Consider the following 19,731-nt stretch of genomic DNA (forward strand, 5'->3'; position numbering starts at 1 on the left):
TACACCACTGGAAATGAGCATTTTGATCATTGATTGTGATTTTTGTGTCTAGAGTTTAGAAACATGACCTCAAGGTGTGTGTGTGTGTGTGTGTGTGTGTGTGTGTGTGTGGTGTGTGTGTGTGTGTGTGTGTGTGTGTGTGTGTGTGTGTGTGTGTGTGTGTGTGTGTGTGTGTGTGTGTGTGTGTGTGTGTGTGATAGAAACAGATACAAACAACACACACTCAGTGTAATTCCATGTAAATGTTTTTAATGATCAACGTTTGGACAAGTTGTCTTCATCAGGGTGTGTTGCTGTAAAAACATTTACACTGATTTCGACCAAAAATAGCAGATCTACAAGCTCACAACTCATAGAGCAGTGGTTCTCAATCTTTGTCATTTCAAGGATCTGTAAGGGTCCATTTGGAACCCTGAGGGTCCCTGGACCGCACTTTGAGAACCACTGGCGTAGAACACTGAAATAAATTCTGCATAACGAGTACATTTACTTTTGCTACTTAAGTATATTTTGACACTAATACTTTTGACTTAAGTAAGATTTGTAAAGCAGGACTTTTTACTGCTAACAGAGTTATTTCTACATTGAGGTATTTCTATTTTTACTCGCGTCCAAAATATACAGTATGAGTACTTCTTCCACCACTGCAGCACCTCACACACACTTTACTGTGTTTAGCCTCTCTCTCTCTCTCTCTCTCTCTCTCTCTCTCTCTCTCTCTCTCTCTCTCTCTCTCTCTCTCTCTCTCTCTCTCTCTCAGATCTTACAGACCTCTGCTGTACCTCCATAATCATAAACCCATAAACCTGCATATAGAGGTTGTGTGAAGGTGGTGTGAGCTGTATGGAGGAGGGTCCTTGTGTCAGTAACACAGTAGAATGACAGAGTACCTGCACTGTGATCCAGGTAAACCCCCACTCTGCCACCTGCACTGTGATCCAGGTAAACCCCCACTCTGCCTCTGGAGGAGGAACACACCAGTGACACTTCAGTATAAACGTTGTTGTGGCTGAACCTGTAGCCTTTATCAGAGCATATTAAACACCAGGACTTGTTATTGTCTCCAAAGAGTGACTTATCACCCTGTCTGTTGATGTCTTTATAACAGACTGCTATACCAACCCTTTTACTCCATTCTACTTCCCAGTAGGACCTCCCACCTTCACACAGACTCTCTCTACACAACACCTGACTGTAAAGGGTGAATCTCTCTGGATGATCAGGGTAACCATGGTGTTGTGTTGGTGTTTCAGACACCTTCATGTTCTCCTCTGACAGGGAGAGGCGGTGGTGCATGGTGTTCAGATCCAGTGAGAGTGAACAGGAATCTGTGAGAAGAACACATGACAAAACATCACAACACATTAAAACCTCATGAATATTATTGTGTTTATAGAGTTTAGAGCTTTATTGTGATGGTTGTATGGGGGGGGGGGGGGACAGGGGTTAAACACTGTGTGTGACACTGGTATGCAACTAACATAAAACAACCTAAAAACAACCTAAAAACAACTCACAACACACACACACACACACACACACACACACACACACACACACACACACACACACACACACACACACACACACACACACACACACACACACACACACAACTATGTTTTACTTAAGTAAAAGTATCAATACTGCAATGTGAAAGTACTCTGTTACAAGTAAAAGTCCGGAATAAAACATTTACTTGAGTAAAAGTACAACAGTATTGGTATCAACATGTACTTAAAGTACCAAAAGTGTGAAAATAGCAGATCTACAAGCTCACAAAAATAGCAGATCTACAAGCTCACACAAATAGCAGATCTACAAGCTCACAAAAATAGCAGATCTACAAGCTCACAACGCGTCACGATGCGACGCGTTGTGAGCTTGTAGATCTGCTATTTTCAAATAGCCTAGGTATAAAATAGGGCTAAAGTGGTTAATGTATGTTTATAATGTAATCATTTATATCTGCAAAGTAACTAGTAACTAAAGTTTTCAAATAATTGTAGTGGAGTAAAAAGTACAAATTTGCCTCTGAGATGTAGTGGAGTAGAAGTAAAAGTACTGAAAATTGAAAATACTCCAGTAGAGTAAAAAATACCTCAAAATTGTACTTAAGTACAGTAATTGACTAAATGTACTTAGTTACTTTACACCACTGTATACTTGTGAGGACATCAACATTTAAGGTTGGTTACATTTTTATCATTCTTTTTAACCACAACCCTAAAGCTGAAAATAGCTGATCTACAAGCTCAGTGACCGCAATACATCACACTATAACTCCAAACCTAACCCCTAAACCTATTACCTCTAAATGACTAATCCTAACTGCAAATGATCCTGATGATGATGCAATACTTTGTACTTTTACTCAAGTATAATGTTGAATACAGGCTTTTTCTGTTAATTTAACAGTGTACAAATGCACCCTTACTGGTCCATTTGGTTACATTTGTACACTCTCAGAGTGTATAAATTAACACTGAGGAGAGGATGTTACTGTGTAGTGATGTAATTATGTTTTCACAAACATTGTTTTTACAATCTTACTTTTTTTAATCAAAAGTGAAAATAGCAGATCTACAAGCTCACAACGCGTCGCATCGCGTTGTGAGCTTGTAGATCTGCTATTTTCACTATTGTTTTACAGTTTAAGTATTTAGGGCTTAAGTGGTCAGTTGTGTTAAGGAACTAAGTACTGTACATCTACTCAAATACTGTACTTACAATCTTGAGTTAGTTTTTCTTTACATAACTATTGTATTTCCTCTACTCCACTACATCTCAGAGGCAAATATTGTACTTTTTACTCCACTACAATTATTTGAAAACTTTACTTACTAGTTACAGTACTTTGTAGCTTTAGATTACTATTATAAATATTATTAATACCCAAGATACTTGAACCACTAACCCCTTTTATATACTGCTATATGAGCAGATCTACAAGCTCAACGCATTGCAATGCGACGCGTTGTGAGCTTGTAGATCTGCTATTTTTGACATTTTGACAAATCTTTACAGATTTTGAGGGGGGGGGGAAATGGGCCAAGTACTTTTTACTTTTGTACCATACGTATATTTTGATGCAATTAATTCAATAATTTATACTCCACTACATCTTAGAGTCAAATATTGTGCTTTTTACTCCACTACAATTATTTGAAAACCTAAGTTACAAGATTGTAGATTTAGATTATGAATACATAACACACTTTAAGCACTTAAGTCCTATTTTATACAGATATTTGAAAATAGGTGATATACAAGCTCATAACGCCTCTCTCTGTGAGCTTGTAGATCTGCTATTTTCGGTGTGTGACACTGGTGTGTAACTAAGTATAAATCAGGCATAACTCCTAAACCTAAACTCCAAATGTCTAATCCTAACCCCAACCAGAATCCTTTCTTTTTTATGGCAGATCTACAAGCTCACAACGCGTCGCATCGCAACGCGTTGTGAGCTTGTAGATCTGATATTTTCACTATTGTTTTACAGTTTAAATATTTAGGGTTGAAGTGGTCAGTGGTGTTAAGTAACTAAGTACATCTACTCAAGTACTGTACTTACAATCTTGAGTTACTTTTACTTTACATGACTACTGTATTTCCTCTACTCCACTAAATCTCAGAGGCAAATATTGTACTTTTTACTCCACTACAATTATTTGAAAACTTTACTTACTAGTTACAGTACTTTGTAGCTTTAGATTACTAATATTATAAATAGTATTAATACCCAAGATACTTGAACCACTAACCCCTTTCTTATACTGCTATTTGAAATGAGCAGATCTACAAGCTCAACGCGTTGCAATGAGACGCGTTGTGAGCTTGTAGATATGCTATTTTTGACATTTTGACAAATCTTTACGGATTTTGAGGGGGGGGGGGGGGTAATGTTAACTTTTGTACCATACGTATATTTTGATGCATTTGATTCAATAATTTATACTCCACCACATCTTAGATGCAGATATTGTGCTTTTTCTCCACTACAATTATTATTATTTGAAAACGGCAGGTTACATCCGATGTAACCCTGGTTCTCTGAGTGGAGAGACTGGCTCTCCACTACATATTATTCAATATGTACGGGAACTGACCCCCAGGGGCAGTGCTCGTGGATACTCTTTAAGACACATCACATATGGTGGCCCTGCCCTGATTTGTAATCAGTGGGGTATTTAAGCCCCACCCCAGCAGGGCCACTTCGATTAACTTTGATTGACACGAATTTCGGAGCGGCTGATTCGTGGAGAGCCAGTCTCTCCACTCAGAGAACCAGGGTTACATCGGATGTAACCTGCCGTTCTCTTTCGTGGTCGAGACTGGCTCTCCACTACATATTATTCAATATGTACGGGAACTCTCTAAGACACACCGCGAGGAAATAAGCAGACCCAGCCGCCCCCGCGGCAGCCTGAAGCAGTTTAAGCCCGCAGTATCAGCCCAAGGCGTGCTCCAAAATCCTACCATCCAACAAAGTATGTAATGCTCGTGGCCTAGGCGCAAGACGCTACCTAGGCCCAGCTGGCGACAGTCAGTCAACTGATTAGCCACCTAGCCCGCAAGACGCAGGGCTAGCTTACTATGCCCGACATCACTCCGAGCCCGGCCCGTCCTACGGGAGCCAGGGTCTCGGAGGCACGGTGAGTATGACCTGCTCCACCGCCTGGAGCCCAGCACTCGCTCCGTGAATGGGGTGCTGGCTGCCACGCTCAGTCGGTAGAACCGGGTGAATGTAGACGGAGCCGACCATGTTGCTGCTGTGCGGATCTCTGTCAGAGACGCACCATTCCACAGCACCCAGGAGGCCGCCGTCCCGCGGGTGGAGTGTGCCCGCACCTAGGCGGCACTGGTACTCCTGCCCGCCTGTATGCCTGCTGGATCATTTCTGTGATCCAGCGGGACAGCCTAGCCTCTGCCAGTGGTCCAAGCACTCCTGCTTCAGCACCCGAAGAGCTGGTCTGTTACTCTGTGGGCCTGTGTGGTCCTGACGTACGATACTAAGCCCTAACAGGGCAGAGTGGGAACCGACTCTGTCTTTGTACTCCATCAGTCTGCATGTCAAAGAGGGACAGAGCTCAAACACCAGATTGGGATATGCCTCTGAGAGAACTTCGGGGAGAAAGGCCAGGATGGGGCGTAACACTGCTCCTCCATCATCTGGGCCTAGACCTGCAAAGCTCCTCATGGACTGACAGAGCTTGCAACTCCACAATTCTCCTTGCAGATACGACTGGTGAAGGCCATGTCCTGCTGCGGAGCCCAGCACGCACTCAGTGATAGGGGTGCTGGCTACCACACCCATGCAGTAGAACCTGATAAATGCGGACGGCGTCAAACAGGAGCCGTCACACAGATCTCAGATAGAGGGGCACCTCGCCAGAAGCCCATGAGGCAGCGAGGCCCTGTGTGGAATGTGCACACATTCCTGTTGGGGCTGGCCTGCCTGCCCACCTATACGCCTGCTGGATTGTTTCTCAACCCATTGAGGGAGCCCAGCCTTGGAGACCATCTGCCCAAGGCAGTTAGGTCCATACACACTTCCAAGGCCCTGACAGGGCCCAACAGTGACTGCAACCCTGCTTCACTGCCCTGAGGGGGTGGGAAGGGTGCAGTCCAAGACTGACTCGTACTCTGATCAGGCCATAGGGTGGAATGCAGGGATTGACACCAGCACCACCCAAGCATTGCCATGTAGGAAGCATCAGCATCTCTCATGCACGACAGGGACATTCTTGTAGCTGAGAAGTTAACAGCAAGAATGCTGCCTCTAGAGAAGCCATTGCAGCCCAAGTGTTCACAGGCTCAGATGCCCCAAGCCGCAAGGCACTGAAGGCACACGGTACCACCTCCTGTGGGGGGACTGCTGGCCTACCGTGAGAGGGCCACGAGCCCCCTTCGGCAACTGGGTAATTTACATGTTGCCCTTGTTTGGGACCGTCGTGTCACTGGCTGATCCCCAGCGCAGCGACACAATTATCTTGGGATGAGGAGGGAGCTCACTCCGTGGCTCACACGACCACGCCGGCTTCCGCCCTGCAGAACTACCTTCAGGTGCGTAACTGGCCATGCCGTAGCACACCCGTATGGTGCGTTCTGCTCACCCCTGACAGTCTCTGCATGCTCCACTGTGTCACCGCACTGACGGGACTACATACCCGAACGCGTTAGCTGACTCCGCCAGCAATACGCCCGTACGGTGCATGACTGTAAATGACAAGGAATGTACGGCGTTAAACAGGAGCCGTCACACAGATCTCAGATAGAGGGGCTGGCCTGTCTGCCCACCTATACGCCTGCTGGATTGTTTCTCAACCCATTGAGGGAGCCCAGCCTTGGAGACCATCTGCCCAAGGCAGTTAGGTCCATACACACTTTCAAGGCCCTGACAGGGCCCAACAGTGACTGCAACCCTGCTCCACTGCCCTGAGGGGGTGGGAAGGGTGCAGTTCAAGACTCACTCGTACTCTGATCAGGCCATAGGGTGGAAAGCAGGGATTGACCCAATCCGTACTGGCCGCATGTTCAGGAGAGCCGGGGGCACAATGTGTGCCGTGGCTGCCATCAGCCCCAAAGGGCATAGGCACAGCCTCCAGGTCAACCTGGCCCTCAACTGAAAATCTGGGCGAGCCCAGAGGGTGGCCCGTCCCACTGGAGCAAGGGACAAAGTCCCTGCTCTGGCCTCTAACCCATGCCGAGCCTGCAACCTCTCTTGTCGAGGCGCCGGCCTCAGTGCCCAAGTGCCGCCGGAGCCTGGCCACATCGTTGTGGCACTGCTCCTCTGAGCAAGCACGCACCAGCCGGTCATCCAATCTTGGATGCGGAGGCTCTCCTGACGCCAAGGTCCCAGGACTGCGTCCAAGCACCTTGTAACATGCGGGGGGCTACTCTTGCTCTCCTTTAGGATCTTGTTTGTTTCAACTATAAACGAGCCGCAACACCAACCCCAAGAGGGGCGATTTACCACGCCCGCTCTCTGAACTGCACACTGCAGTTGGTTAATAGGCTGCCAACACTCGTAGTCTTGTCAAAACAAAATCCAACTCTACAGACCTGTCCAAACCAGGCAGGGCAGGTAAAGAGGGGGAGCCATAGCCTGAGCTTGGCTCTCACAGCTCCGTCGCCCACGGACGTTTAGTCTGTTGGGCTGGAATGGAAACGGCAACACACCATATATGTTGCGCTCCGCTCGTCCCTGACAGTACGGATGTGCTCCGCTGGAATCACCAAACCCGGTTCTCCAGCGAACCACGCCACAGCTGTAAACCGACCCAGTCGGCGATACGCTGTATAGCGTGCAATGACTGATTCAGGGGACCCCTGACAGACCCAACGCGTTCTGTCTTGCGTCACTGAGACCAGATCCAGAGACAGAACTCCGCACCGGACGCGTAAACCGACCCAATCGGTGATACGCCGCATAGCGGGCTATAACGGCCGCCCAGGTTGTGTTCGACAGACCACCATGTATAGCGGGCTCTAATGGCTGCTTTATGTGTGCTCTAACAGACCACCAGTACGCCCCGCCCAGTGTTCCCACTGACGGGACCCCGCCACGGACGTGTAAACCGACAATCGGTGATACGCCGTAAAGCAGGCTATAATGATTGTCCACACCAGTAGTGGAGAAAGTACTCTATTACTTCGGCAAGCTGCTCACAGCCCCGCCGGAGCATTCCTGCCATCACCTCCCGTGCACATCCACGAGCCTCCTTAGCTCGTTGTAGCCGGGCACTGGCCTCTTGGCCTAACATGGCCGATGGCTCAATAGGCCGCCTCATCGGACAAGCTCGGTCCTCCTGCCGCAGCTTGGACTAGGACCGCCACCGATGGCGCCTCACCGGCCGGAGAGCAGCCATACTCCATAGAGGTCAGGGCTATTATGGTCACGCAAGCGCCGCGTAAGCGCGCGCGCTGATACAGTGACGGAGTAGCCTCTGTGTTGGCTAGCTGCGTCCGGATAGCCATGGCTCTGTGCATTCTCGGGATGAGCAAGGAGCTTACTCCGTGGCTTCACACCGATGACCGGATTCTACCACGCAGAATTACACCTAGGTGTGTAGACGGCCCCGCCGTGCCACACACCATATATGGTGCGCTCCGCTCGCCCCTGACAGTACGGATGTGCTCCGCTGGAATCACCAAACCCGGTTCTCCAGCGAACTACGCTACAGCGCGTAAACCGACCCAGTCGGCGATACGCTGTATAGCGTGCAACGACTGATTCAGGGGACCCCTGGCAGACCCGCCACGGACGCGTAAACCGACCCAATCGGTAATACGCCGTAAAGCGGGCTATAATGGCCGCGGGTATACTGTTGCAATTGTTCGACAGACTCCCAGCGCGCCCCGCCCAGTGTCTCCACTGGCGGAACCCCGCCACGGACGCGTAAACCGACCCAACCGGTGATACGCCCTATAGCGGGCTATAATGGCCGGGGATTGGCCGCACAGTTTGTGTACCGCACAGTTTGTGTACAACAGACCAGCACGTCCTGTCTGTGTCACTGGCAGATCGACAGACAGAACTACACCACGGTCGCGTGAACTGACCCCGTCAGCGACACGCCGTATAGTGCGTTATTACACCTGAACGCAGAAGCTGCCGAACCTGGCACCAATATGCTCGTATGGTGCGGCTCTGCCACCCTGGGACGTTCAGTCTGTTGGGTTGCAGTGGAAACGGCTTGCCTCTAAACGACAGGCACCTGCCCTTTTTTTTATATATTTTTTTTATATGTATATATATATACATCTATATTTGTATACACACATTGTATTCGTTAGGATGGATGCCCATATCAAACTCAATGTCCAGCAGTTTGTCTTGTGTCTCCAGCAGAGTTTCTAGTGTCTCCATCTTCCCCTGGAAGAGGTTGCACCTGAACTCTGCAGCCGCACTGAGGCGCTCCAACAGAAGACTCTGACATTTCTACTCCAAACTCTTTTCTTGTTGTGGAACGCGCGCCACAATGTAGAATTGCACCTAGGTGTGGACGGCTCTGCCGTGCAACACACCATATATGGTGCCCCCCGCTTCGCGGGTTGGAGAGAAACAACTGCCGGCAGGATAAAGCAATTCATGCACGCAGAGGGGTCCAGACTACCCGTGCGCGCATGATCCATCCCCAAGCAAAGCATACATCTATCGTGGCCGCCCACAGCCCAGACAGACGTGGGGCGCTGGGCTGGCCATGTTTGCCATATTATTTAAGCCATGTATGCTTATCTATATACCTAAATAAATAGGTATATATTCGTAAACGTATGTATTTGTATACCCATACACTTATATACTCAATACTCGAATATGTGTATACTCATATACTTCGTATATTAATACACTTACTCTATCAGTATATGAGCAGAGCCAAGTGTCTCTTTATCTTTATTTCACTTATTTACCGTGAAAGTATTTATTTGTATATTCAATACTCATACAAAGTCAGTGAATTGCAACAGTGACAGTGCAGTGACTGCCAGGAGAACTCCTGACCTAGCGCCACACTGCCCTCTTGTGACCTGTGGGGCACACTTCTCTTTGCGTCAACGCGGAAGTACCCAGGGACACGCTGCAACTTTGTTTGTTTGTTTGTTTCTCTTTTCACTTGGCTCCACGAGGGCTTCTCGGACCGCGGCGGTGATGACAACCGGTAGTAGATGGCCCGGAGGTCCGCCGACTGGGTCAGCCTCGCCCGGGTTCTACGGTCTACCTCGGTACCGCGCCGTGGCGGCGGTGCCGGCGATCCAAGCGCTCAACCGCTTCACGGGGTTGGCTTCCCACTTGGGTCGCTCCAGCAAACCAGCGGCCGTCCTGGTCCGCCCTCTGAATGGGTCAGAATCGGAACCAGGCTGCAGCCGCGGCGATGGCGATGCCGGCGATCCAAGCGTTCGGCCGACAGACGGCTTCCCACTTGGTCACTCGAGCAGAACAGCAGCCGCCCTGATCCGCCCTCTGACTGGGTCAGAATCGGAACCAAGGTGCACGCCGCACGCCAGGAATGTACTTTTGTTGGTGTGAAATATGACAGCGAAGCGTCCTGAGAGGAGCCTCGCCAGACCTGCTCTCTACCAAAGGTAAGTGGACCACGCTGCCAAACACCCGTTCTGTACTGTTTTCGTCTTAAACTGAGCCCACAAAGCGTCTGCACTCGTGGAAATCAAAGAATCGAAGTGGCCCTGCTGGGGTGGGGCTTAAATACCCCACTGATTACAAATCAGGGCAGGGCCACCATATGTGATGTGTCTTAAAGAGTATCCACGAGCACTGCCCCTGGGGGTCAGTTCCCGTACATATTGAATAATATGTAGTGGAGAGCCAGTCTCGACCACGAAAGAGAACATGAGTTACAAGATTGTAGATTTAGATTATGAATCCATAACACACTTTAATTACTTAAAGTCCTATTTTATACAGATATTTGAAAATAGGTGATATACGAATTGTAACTGTCCAACATGTGGGACAGTTTTGAACATTCAGAAACTTACTGAATGTCAAAGGATGACCAGGTCATGAGCACATCTGAGACAAGTCACATCTAGACCTGGGTACATTCTGGACAACTTGCTTCTGGATAAATGAAGCTTTTGTAGCACTTTACACTGGGTGTGCAACAGTTAATAGAGCTAATTGATTTCAAAAGTAGTGAAAATAGCAGATCTACAAGCTGATGACACATTGTGAGCTTGTAGATCTGCTATGTGTTTTTTTTTACACAGCAGTACATAAGTATATAGTGAAAATAGCTGATCTACAAACTCACAATGCGTCAGGTTTTGCTGCGTTGTGAACTTGTGGATTGGCTATTTTTATATGTTATTATTTCTGCATGACAAAATTGTACAGCAAAGAATAACATTTGGCTTCAGTGGTTAATCAGACTAATCTACTTATATTTGCCAGACCCAAGGGGTCGGGCTTACATGAGGCTTTGTATCTGTTTCGTCCATACATGGGCAGGGGTAATTTGTCCTCCGGCCCCAGCCAAAAAAAAGTTTGTGACGTCCCCTTTCGTCACAAACTATTCATGACATCATGAACTTCAGTTATAAAGTGGTTTGTAGGTGTGTTACATACTAGGACTTCATTTTGGGTCTGGCAGAACCAGGTCTCCTGGTCTTGTTTTCACATCAATTAGTAAATATATGAAATAATAATAAAAAGTAAAAAGCACTTTTGATTATTCAACTAATCGAAAAAGTTATCACTAAGAAAATAATCAGCACTTGCAGCCGTACAATATTTAAACTGTAACAGAACAAGTCTGATGAATAATTTCACTGTTGACTGACATGTTGTATCTGCTGTCACCATTCCCTGTTCCTCATCCCACCTTACTTTAAACACGGTCTGAAAGGTTTGGGAACCCTTGTACTCTTTCGTGGTCGAGACTGGCTCTCCACTACATATTATTCAATATGTACGGGAACTGACCCCCAGGGGCAGTGCTCGTGGATACTCTTTAAGACACATCACATATGGTGGCCCTGCCCTGATTTGTAATCAGTGGGGTATTTAAGCCCCACCCCAGCAGAACCACTTCGATTCTTTGATTTCCACGAGTGCAGACGCTTTGTGGGCTCAGTTTAAGACGAAAACAGTACAGAACGGGTGTTTGGCAGCGTGGTCCACTTACCTTTGGTAGAGAGCAGGTCTGGCGAGGCTCCTCTCAGGACGCTTCGCTGTCATATTTCACACCAACAAAAGCACATTCCTGGCGTGCGGCGTGCACCTTGGTTCCGATTCTGACCCAGTCAGAGGGCGGATCAGGGCGGCTGCTGTTCTGCTCGAGTGACCAAGTGGGAAGCCGTCTGTCGGCCGAACGCTTGGATCGCCGGCATCGCCATCGCCGCGGCTGCAGCCTGGTTCCGATTCTGACCCAGTCAGAGGGCGGACCAGGACGGCCGCTGGTTTGCTGGAGAGATCCAAGTGGGAAGCCAACCCTGTGAAGCGGTTGAGCGCTTGGATCGCCGGCACCGCCGCCACGGCGCGGTACCGAGGTAGACCGTAGAACCCGAGCGAGGCTGACCCAGTCGGCGGACCGGGTCGGTTTACGCGTCCGTGGCGGAGTTCCGCCAGTGGAGACACTGGGCGGGGCGCGCTGGGAGTCTGTCGAACAATTGCAACAGTATACCCACGGCCATTATAGCCCGCTTTACGGCATATTACCGATTGGGTCTGCCAGGGGTCCCCTGAATCAGTCGTTGCATGCTATACAGCGTATCGCCAACTGGGTCGGTTTACGCGCTGTAGCGTAGTTCGCTGGAGAACCGGGCTTGGTGTTTCCAGCGGAGCACATCCGTACTGTCAGGGGCGAGCGGAGCGCACCATATATGGTGTGTGGCACGGCGGGGCCATCTACACACCTAGGTGTAATTCTGCGTGGTAGAATCCGGTCATCGGTGTGAAGCCACGGAGTAAGCTCCTTGCTCATCCCGAGAATGCACAGAGCCATGGCTATCCGGACGCAGCTAGCCAAACACAGGGGCTATTCCGTCACTGTATCAGCGCGCGCTTACACGGCGCTTGCGTGACCATAATAGCCCTGACCTTCAGGGAGTATGGCTGCTCTCCGGGCGGTGAGGCGCCATCGGTGGCAGCCCTAGTCCAAGCTGCGGCAGGAGGACCGAGCTTGTCCGATGAAGCGGCCTATTGAGCCATCGGCCATGTTAGGCCAAGAGGCCAGTGCCCGGCTACAACGAGCTAAGGAGGCTCGTGGATGTGCACGGGAGGTGTTGGCAGGAATGCTCCGGCGGGGCTGTGAGCAGCTTGCCGAAGTAATAGAGTACTTTCTCCACCACTGGTGTGGACAGTCATTATAGCCTGCTTTACGGCGTATCACCGATGGTGTCGGTTTACGCGTCCGTGGCGGGGTCCCGTCAGTGGGAACACTGGGCGGGGTGTACTGGTGGTCTGTTAGAACACACATAAAGCAGCCATTAGAGCCCGCTATACAACGTATTACCGGCTAGGCCGGTTCGCGGGTTCGTGGCGGAGTTCCGTCAGTGGAATCACTTGGCAGGCGGCTGGTGGTCTGTCGAACACAACCTGGGCGGCCATTATAGCCCACTATGCGGCGTATCACCGATTGGGTCGGTCTACGCGTCCGTGGCGGAGTTCTGTCGGTGAATCTGGTCTCAGTGACGCAAGACAGAACGCGCTGGGTCTGCCAGGGGTCCCCTGAATCAGTCATTGCACGCTATACAGCGTATCGCCGACTGGGTCGGTTTACAGCTGTGGCATAGTTCGCTGGAGAACCGGGTTTGGTGATTCCAGCGGAGCACATCCGTACTGTCAGGGACGAGCGGAGCGCAACATATATGGTGTGTTGCCGTTTCCACTCCAGCCCAACAGACTAAACGTCCGTGGGCGACGGAGCTGTGAGAGCCAGGCTCAGGCTATGGCTCCCCCTCTTTACCTGCCCTGCCTGGTTTGGACAGGTCTGTAGTGATGGATTTTGTTTTGAGATCAAGATCCTAAAGGAGAGCAAGAGTAGCCCCCCGCATGTTACAAGGTGCTTGGACGCAGTCCTGGGACCTTGGCGTCGGGAGATTCTCCGCATCCAAGATTGGATGACCGGCTGGTGCGTGCTTGCTCAGAGGAGCAGTACCACAACGATGTGGCCAGGCTCCGGCGGCACTTGGGCACTGAGGCCGGCGCCTCGACAAGAGAGGTTGCAGGCTCGGCATGGGTTAGAGGCCAGAGCAGGGACTTTGTCCCTTGCTCCAGTGGGACGGGCCACCCTCTGGGCTCGCCCAGATTTTCAGTTGAGGGCCAGGTTGACCTGGAGGCTGTACCTATGCCCTTTGGGGCTGATGGCAGCCACGGCACACATTGTGCCCCCGGCTCTCCTGAACATGCGGCCAGTACGGATTGGGTCAATCCCTGCTTTCCACCCTATGGCCTGATCAGAGTACGAGTCAGTCTTGAACTGCACCCTTCCCACCCCCTCAGGGCAGTGGAGCAGGGTTGCAGTCACTGTTGGGCCCTGTCAGGGCCTTGAAAGTGTGTATGGACCTAACTGCCTTGGGCAGATGGTCTCCAAGGCTGGGCTCCCTCAATGGGTTGAGAAACAATCCAGCAGGCGTATAGGTGGGCAGGCAGGCCAGCCCCGACAGGAATGTGTGCACATTCCACACAGGGCCTCACTTCCTCATGGGCTTCTGGCGAGGTGCCCCTCTATCTGAGATCTGTGTGACGGCTCCTGTTTGATGCCGTACATTCCTTGTCATTTACAGTCATGCACCATACGGGCGTATTGCTGGCGGGGTCAGCTAACGCGTTCGGGTATGTAGTCCCGTCAGGACGGTGACACAGTGGAGCATGCAGAGACTGTCAGGGATGAGCAGAACGCACCATACGGGTGTGCTACGGCATAGCCAGTTACGCACCTGAATGTAGTTCTGCAGGGCGGAAGCCGGCGTGGTTGTTGAGCCACGGAGTGAGCTCCCTCCTCATCCCAAGATAATTGTGTCGCTGCGCTGGGGATCAGCCAGTGACACGACGGTCCCAAACAAGGGCAACATGTAAATTACCCAGTTGCCGAAGGGGGCTCGTGGCCCTCTCACGGTAGGCCAGCAGTCCCCCCACAGGAGGTGGTACCGTGTGCATTCAGTGCCTTGCGGCATGGGGCATCTGAGCCTGTGAACACTTGGGCTGCAATGGCTTCTCTCGAGGCAGCATTCTTGCTGTTAACTTCTCAGCTACAAGAATGTCCCTGTCGTGCATGAGGGATGCTGACGCTTCCTACATGGCAATGCTTGGGTGGTGATGGTGTCAATCCCTGCATTCCACCCTATGGCCTGATCAGAGTACGAGTCAGTCTATTGAACTGCACCCTTCCCACCCCCTCAGGGCAGTGGAGCAGGGTTGCAGTCACTGTTGGGCCCTGTCAGGGCCTTGAAAGGGTGTATGGACCGAACTGCCTTGGGCAGATGGTCTCCAAGGCTGGGCTCCCTCAATGGGTTGAGAAACAATCCAGAAGGCGGATAGGTGGGCAGGCAGGCCAGCCCCAACAGGAATGTGTGCACATTCCACACAAGGCCTCGCTACCTCATGGGCTCCTGGCGAGGTGCCCCTCTGTCTGAGATCGGTGTGGCGGCTCCTGTTTGACACCGTCCGCATTTATCAGGTTCTACTGCATGGGTGGGGTAGCCAGCACCCCTATCGCTGAGTGCGTGCTGGGCTCCGCAGCAGGACATGGCCTTCACCAGTCGTATCTGCAAGGAGAATTGTGGAGTTGCAAGCTCTGTCAGTCCATAAGGAGTTTTGCAGGTCTAGGCCCAGATGATGGAGGAGCAGTGTTACGCCCCATCCTGGCCTTTCTCCCCAAAGTTCTCTCAGAGGTATATCCCAATCTGGTGTTTGGGCTCTGTCCCTCTTTGACATGCAGACAGATGGAGTACAAAGACAGAGTCGGTTCCCACTCTGCCCTGTTAGAGCTTAGTGTCGTACGTCAGGGCCACACAGGCCCACAGAGTAACAGACCAGCTCTTCGGGTGCTGAAGCAGGAGTGCTTGGACCACTGGCAAAGGCTAGGCTGTCCCGTTGGATCACAGAGATGATCCAGCAGGCATACAGGCGGGCAGGAGTACCAGTGCCGCCTAGGTGCGGGCACACTCCACCCGTGGGACGGCGGCCTCCTGGGTGCTGTGGAATGGTGCGTCTCTGACGGAGATCCGCACAGCAGCAACATGGTCGACTCCGTCTACATTCACCCGGTTCTACCGACTGAGCGTGGCAGCCAGTTCACGGAGCGAGTGCGGGGCTCCACGCGGTATAGCAGGTCATACTCACCGTGCCTCCGAGACCCTGGCTCCCGTAGGACGGGCCGGGCTCGGAGTGATGTCGGGCATAGTAAGCTAGCCCTGCGGCTTGCGGGCTAGGTGGCTAATCAGTTGACTGGCTGTCGCCAGCTGGGCCTAGGTAGCGTCTTGCGCCTAGGCCACGAGCATTACATACTTTGTTGGATGGTAGGATTTTGGAGCACGCCTTGGGTTCTGATACTTCGGGCTTAAACTGCTCAGGCTGCCGCGGGGGCGGCTGGGTCTGCTTATTTCCTCGCGGTGTGTCTTAGAGAGTTCCCGTACATATTGAATAATATGTAGTGGAGAGCCAGTCTCGACCACGAAAGAGAACGCCAGGTTACATCCGATGTAACCCTGGTTCTCTGAGTGGAGAGACTGGCTCTCCACGAATCAGCCGCTCCGAAATTCGTGTCAATCAAAGTTAATCGAAGTGGCTCTGCTGGGGTGGGGCTTAAATACCCCACTGATTACAAATCAGGGCAGGGCCACCATATGTGATGTGTCTTAAAGAGTATCCACGAGCACTGCCCCTGGGGGTCAGTTCCCGTACATATTGAATAATATGTAGTGGAGAGCCAGTCTCTCCACTCAGAGAACCAGGGTTACATCGGATGTAACCTGGCGTTCTAGAGAACAATTCCTCATCAGCTATAAATATCAAGTATGTTTTGTAATAATACATCCACAAGCTGTTAAATTATTGTAGTGGAGTAAAAAGTACAATATTTTCCTCTTAGATCTAGTATAAAGTATCAAATAAATGGAAATACACTAGTAAAGTAAAAGTACCTCAAAATACTTAAGTACAGTACTTGAGTAAATGTACTTATTTACTTTCCACTACCGTACATTTCAGTATCAGTAATTACGCTACGTTTGATTACAATTATTGTTATTTGACAACTAGTCTACAACCATGTTTCATTGAATGCTCTCTGAAAGTCTATTGGATGCTTGGACACTGCAGGCTGAAATCTCCTGTACAAATCAAATCTATAGTATACACATCCCTGTTTAGTCCTAGACCTGACTTTATCACCAACATTCTATTACGTTGGAAGAATCAAACGCTGCAGACTCAGGTTGTCACCTTTTTTCATTGAACCTTGTGATCAAAGTTTACATTTGTATTAATTAATTCATACCAAGCCGCCCTGCTCCGGAAAACTCTCTCTCTCTGCTAGACCCCCGCAATGTATTTGCGGGGGTCACATTATTGTGACCCCCCGCAAAACATTATTAAAAGTGAACTGTGTACGGTTCCACACTCACTCCAGAGGGACACATTGCATATACTGTCAGGCAGAAACCTCTTATCTCCGTATTTTAACTTTTAAAAATGCCATTCTATGTCACACAAAAGCAGCAAAAATAGCCGATCTACAAGCTCAAAACTTTTGAGCTTGTAGATCTGCTATTCTTGCCATTTTCTTTTATTGGAATCCAGATTTTTTTTGGTGCTATTTTTTTATTGGAATCCTGAAAAGTTTTTAATTTTTTTTATTTAATTTCAAATGCAATTAGTTGTACTCATGTTAACTTTATGAACTTAAATACAAATACATTGGACATAAAAAAGACAATAGAATTGTAATACTAGTCATTAAGCTACTAATATAGACTGAAGTAATTAAAGCGTCTCATGTTTGCATGTTTGGAATTGTAACAGCTGAAATCAATAATATATCAGTATTTCGATATTAACCTGCGGGCCGCATTAAGTGAAGGTGGGGGCCGCATGTGGCCCCTGGGCCGCCAGTTGCCCATGTATGCTCTAGTCTAGAGAAATACAACTTAATAAAATACATTATCATCATCATAATAATAATACAAATAATAAAGAAGAAGAAGAAGAAGAATCATCATCATCACCTGAATATTATACTGATGTGACTTTTTTACTTTCAGGACCAACACATACAATAATATTTACACTTAATCACTATTTCAAAAACAGTGAATATAGTTAATCTACAAGCTCACAGTAGCTGCGGTTACATGGACAGGTATATTCCACTTATATTCTGAATGACTGCTCATTCAGAATAAATATGCTCATGTAAACACCTCAATTGGAATAGAATATTCCATTCCGGTCTGATCTCAATGAATTCTCATTCGGGTTTGGAAGGGTGGTATATGCCGTTTGAATCGGTATATACCAATCGGAATTTACCATATAAACACTTTTTTCCGAACGTTCCTCTATGTTTGGAATACATGCATTCTTTTGCACATGTCCGCGCTTAGTAGCGCTGTCAGAATTGGCCAAAAATGACCTATCAAATCTCTCATTATTTTTTTTTAATATAAAATATTGTATGCAGTAAAAATTCTATTTATGTCTCTGTATGCGTCGGCCATGTTGCTGAGAAGCGCTCGCTCCTGCGGGATAAAATGAATGATTAATATTCTATAGCGTCATTTAATAAGCTTAAATACTGTAATGGTTAAGCCCAGACTTGTCCCGGAGAACGGACGCTCCGAGGATCTGAGCCTGTGATGGAGGAACAATCTTTACCTGTCCTTGACATGAAACGGGAACTTATAATCAAAAGAATCTATTCAGTCAGATGAAACGTTTTTTGTTTAAATAAAATTAAGGTAGCCTACATGAGAAATGTGACAAGTAGTAGGCTAGCCTAAGTTTTGCCGTGTCTGGTACCAATACAAAAAAAGAAGCTGGTCTGAACTTGTAGATCTGTTACTTCCGCATTAAAACGGCGATAACAAAGGAGCGTGGGCTCGCACCGCATACAGCGCTGCCTGGCAGGAGTCGGTGCATTGCTTCCCAGCCTGCCTACGGCCGACAAACCTCCACCGCGGAGGCACAAGGGGCCTATTGCCTCCTCCCCATGCCCACCAGGGGAAGCTCTGCCCCGGGTAGTGGAGCTGGGCGGCCCCTGGTCCATGCCCAGGCGTAGACGGGAACCACTTTGCACATGTCAAAAGTTAAATTCCGAATGAATGCTTTGGGTCATATAAACGAGGAACACTTTTATTCTGGCCGAAGTCAACTGGCCGATAGTCATTAAGGACTTTGGGATTGGACATTTTCGGCACTGGAACTATAAGTGAAGTTTTTCCACGCTTTTGGAATGTAGTGCGTATCTACTGATAACTGGAACATGTGTCTCAGTACCGGGCTGAGCTGTTCCCTACACTCCTTAAGCACATAACCCCTTATATGCTTATTGGGTATGGGAATATATACCATTGGGTATGCTAAATAACATACCAAAAAAAAAGGAAAATTAAACTTCTGGAAAGGCATAATTTTCAGGCAGGCATCCACGATGTCTGGCGGGAGCTTAAATTGCCTTTAAGCTGGGAGGGAATATGTAAAAAGAAATCATAACAATTGTGCACTTGGTGACAAGTTTTTGATTTTAGGCATGCTGTTAGGTATGGGCATAAGGTTTTCAACACTAGTCACAGGTCTGCCATCAGAATAGCCACAGAAGGGGCCATGTGTGGCACCCAAGGGCCCCACCCATAGAGTTATAATACTGTATATCTAGAGGACAGACTGCCCCGACACTCGGCTATTCATTTCGATGCAAGTTGCTGACCAGCGTTTGAAGCACCCGGAAGAACGCTCACTGTCACTGTCACTGCAATTAAGGGAAGGAGGGAGAGGGGAGAGGGGAGAAGGAAGAGATGAGCGGGATAGAAGAGCAGGAAGTGCAGAAGGAGCAGAAAGGGAGACAGATGCTCTACAGGCATAGCCCTATTCCCCTGCTGCCCCATATCCCCCATATTCACCCCTACCCCAAGTCCTCCTATTTACCCCTTTGCTCCGGATAAAATCTCATATTCTCCATCAACAACACTCTATCCCCCCTCATCACCTGCTGAGGAGCCCCCTCAGCCTCAAGAACAAGGAGAATGAATGTATAGCACTGTGGT

General features: G+C 49.0%; 1 protein-coding gene across 4 annotated transcripts in view; it reads right to left on the reverse strand.

Moving 5' to 3' along the window:
* Positions 1 to 327: 327 nt before the first annotated feature.
* Positions 328 to 19,731, reverse strand: part of LOC308081562 (protein NLRC3-like) — a 44,974-nt gene continuing 25,570 nt past the window's right edge. For all 4 annotated transcript variants that reach the window (XM_080457926.1, XM_080457927.1, XM_080457925.1 and 1 more), the window contains one exon: positions 328 to 1,328. In XM_080457926.1, the coding sequence (XP_080314052.1) occupies positions 757 to 1,328 (572 nt within the window). In that variant the 3' untranslated portion in view covers positions 328 to 756. The remainder of the gene's footprint in view (positions 1,329 to 19,731) is intronic.

This window comes from Gymnoscopelus braueri (genome assembly GCF_963280865.1).
Source record: "Gymnoscopelus braueri genome assembly, contig: SCAFFOLD_298, whole genome shotgun sequence".
NCBI lineage: Eukaryota > Metazoa > Chordata > Actinopteri > Myctophiformes > Myctophidae > Gymnoscopelus > Gymnoscopelus braueri.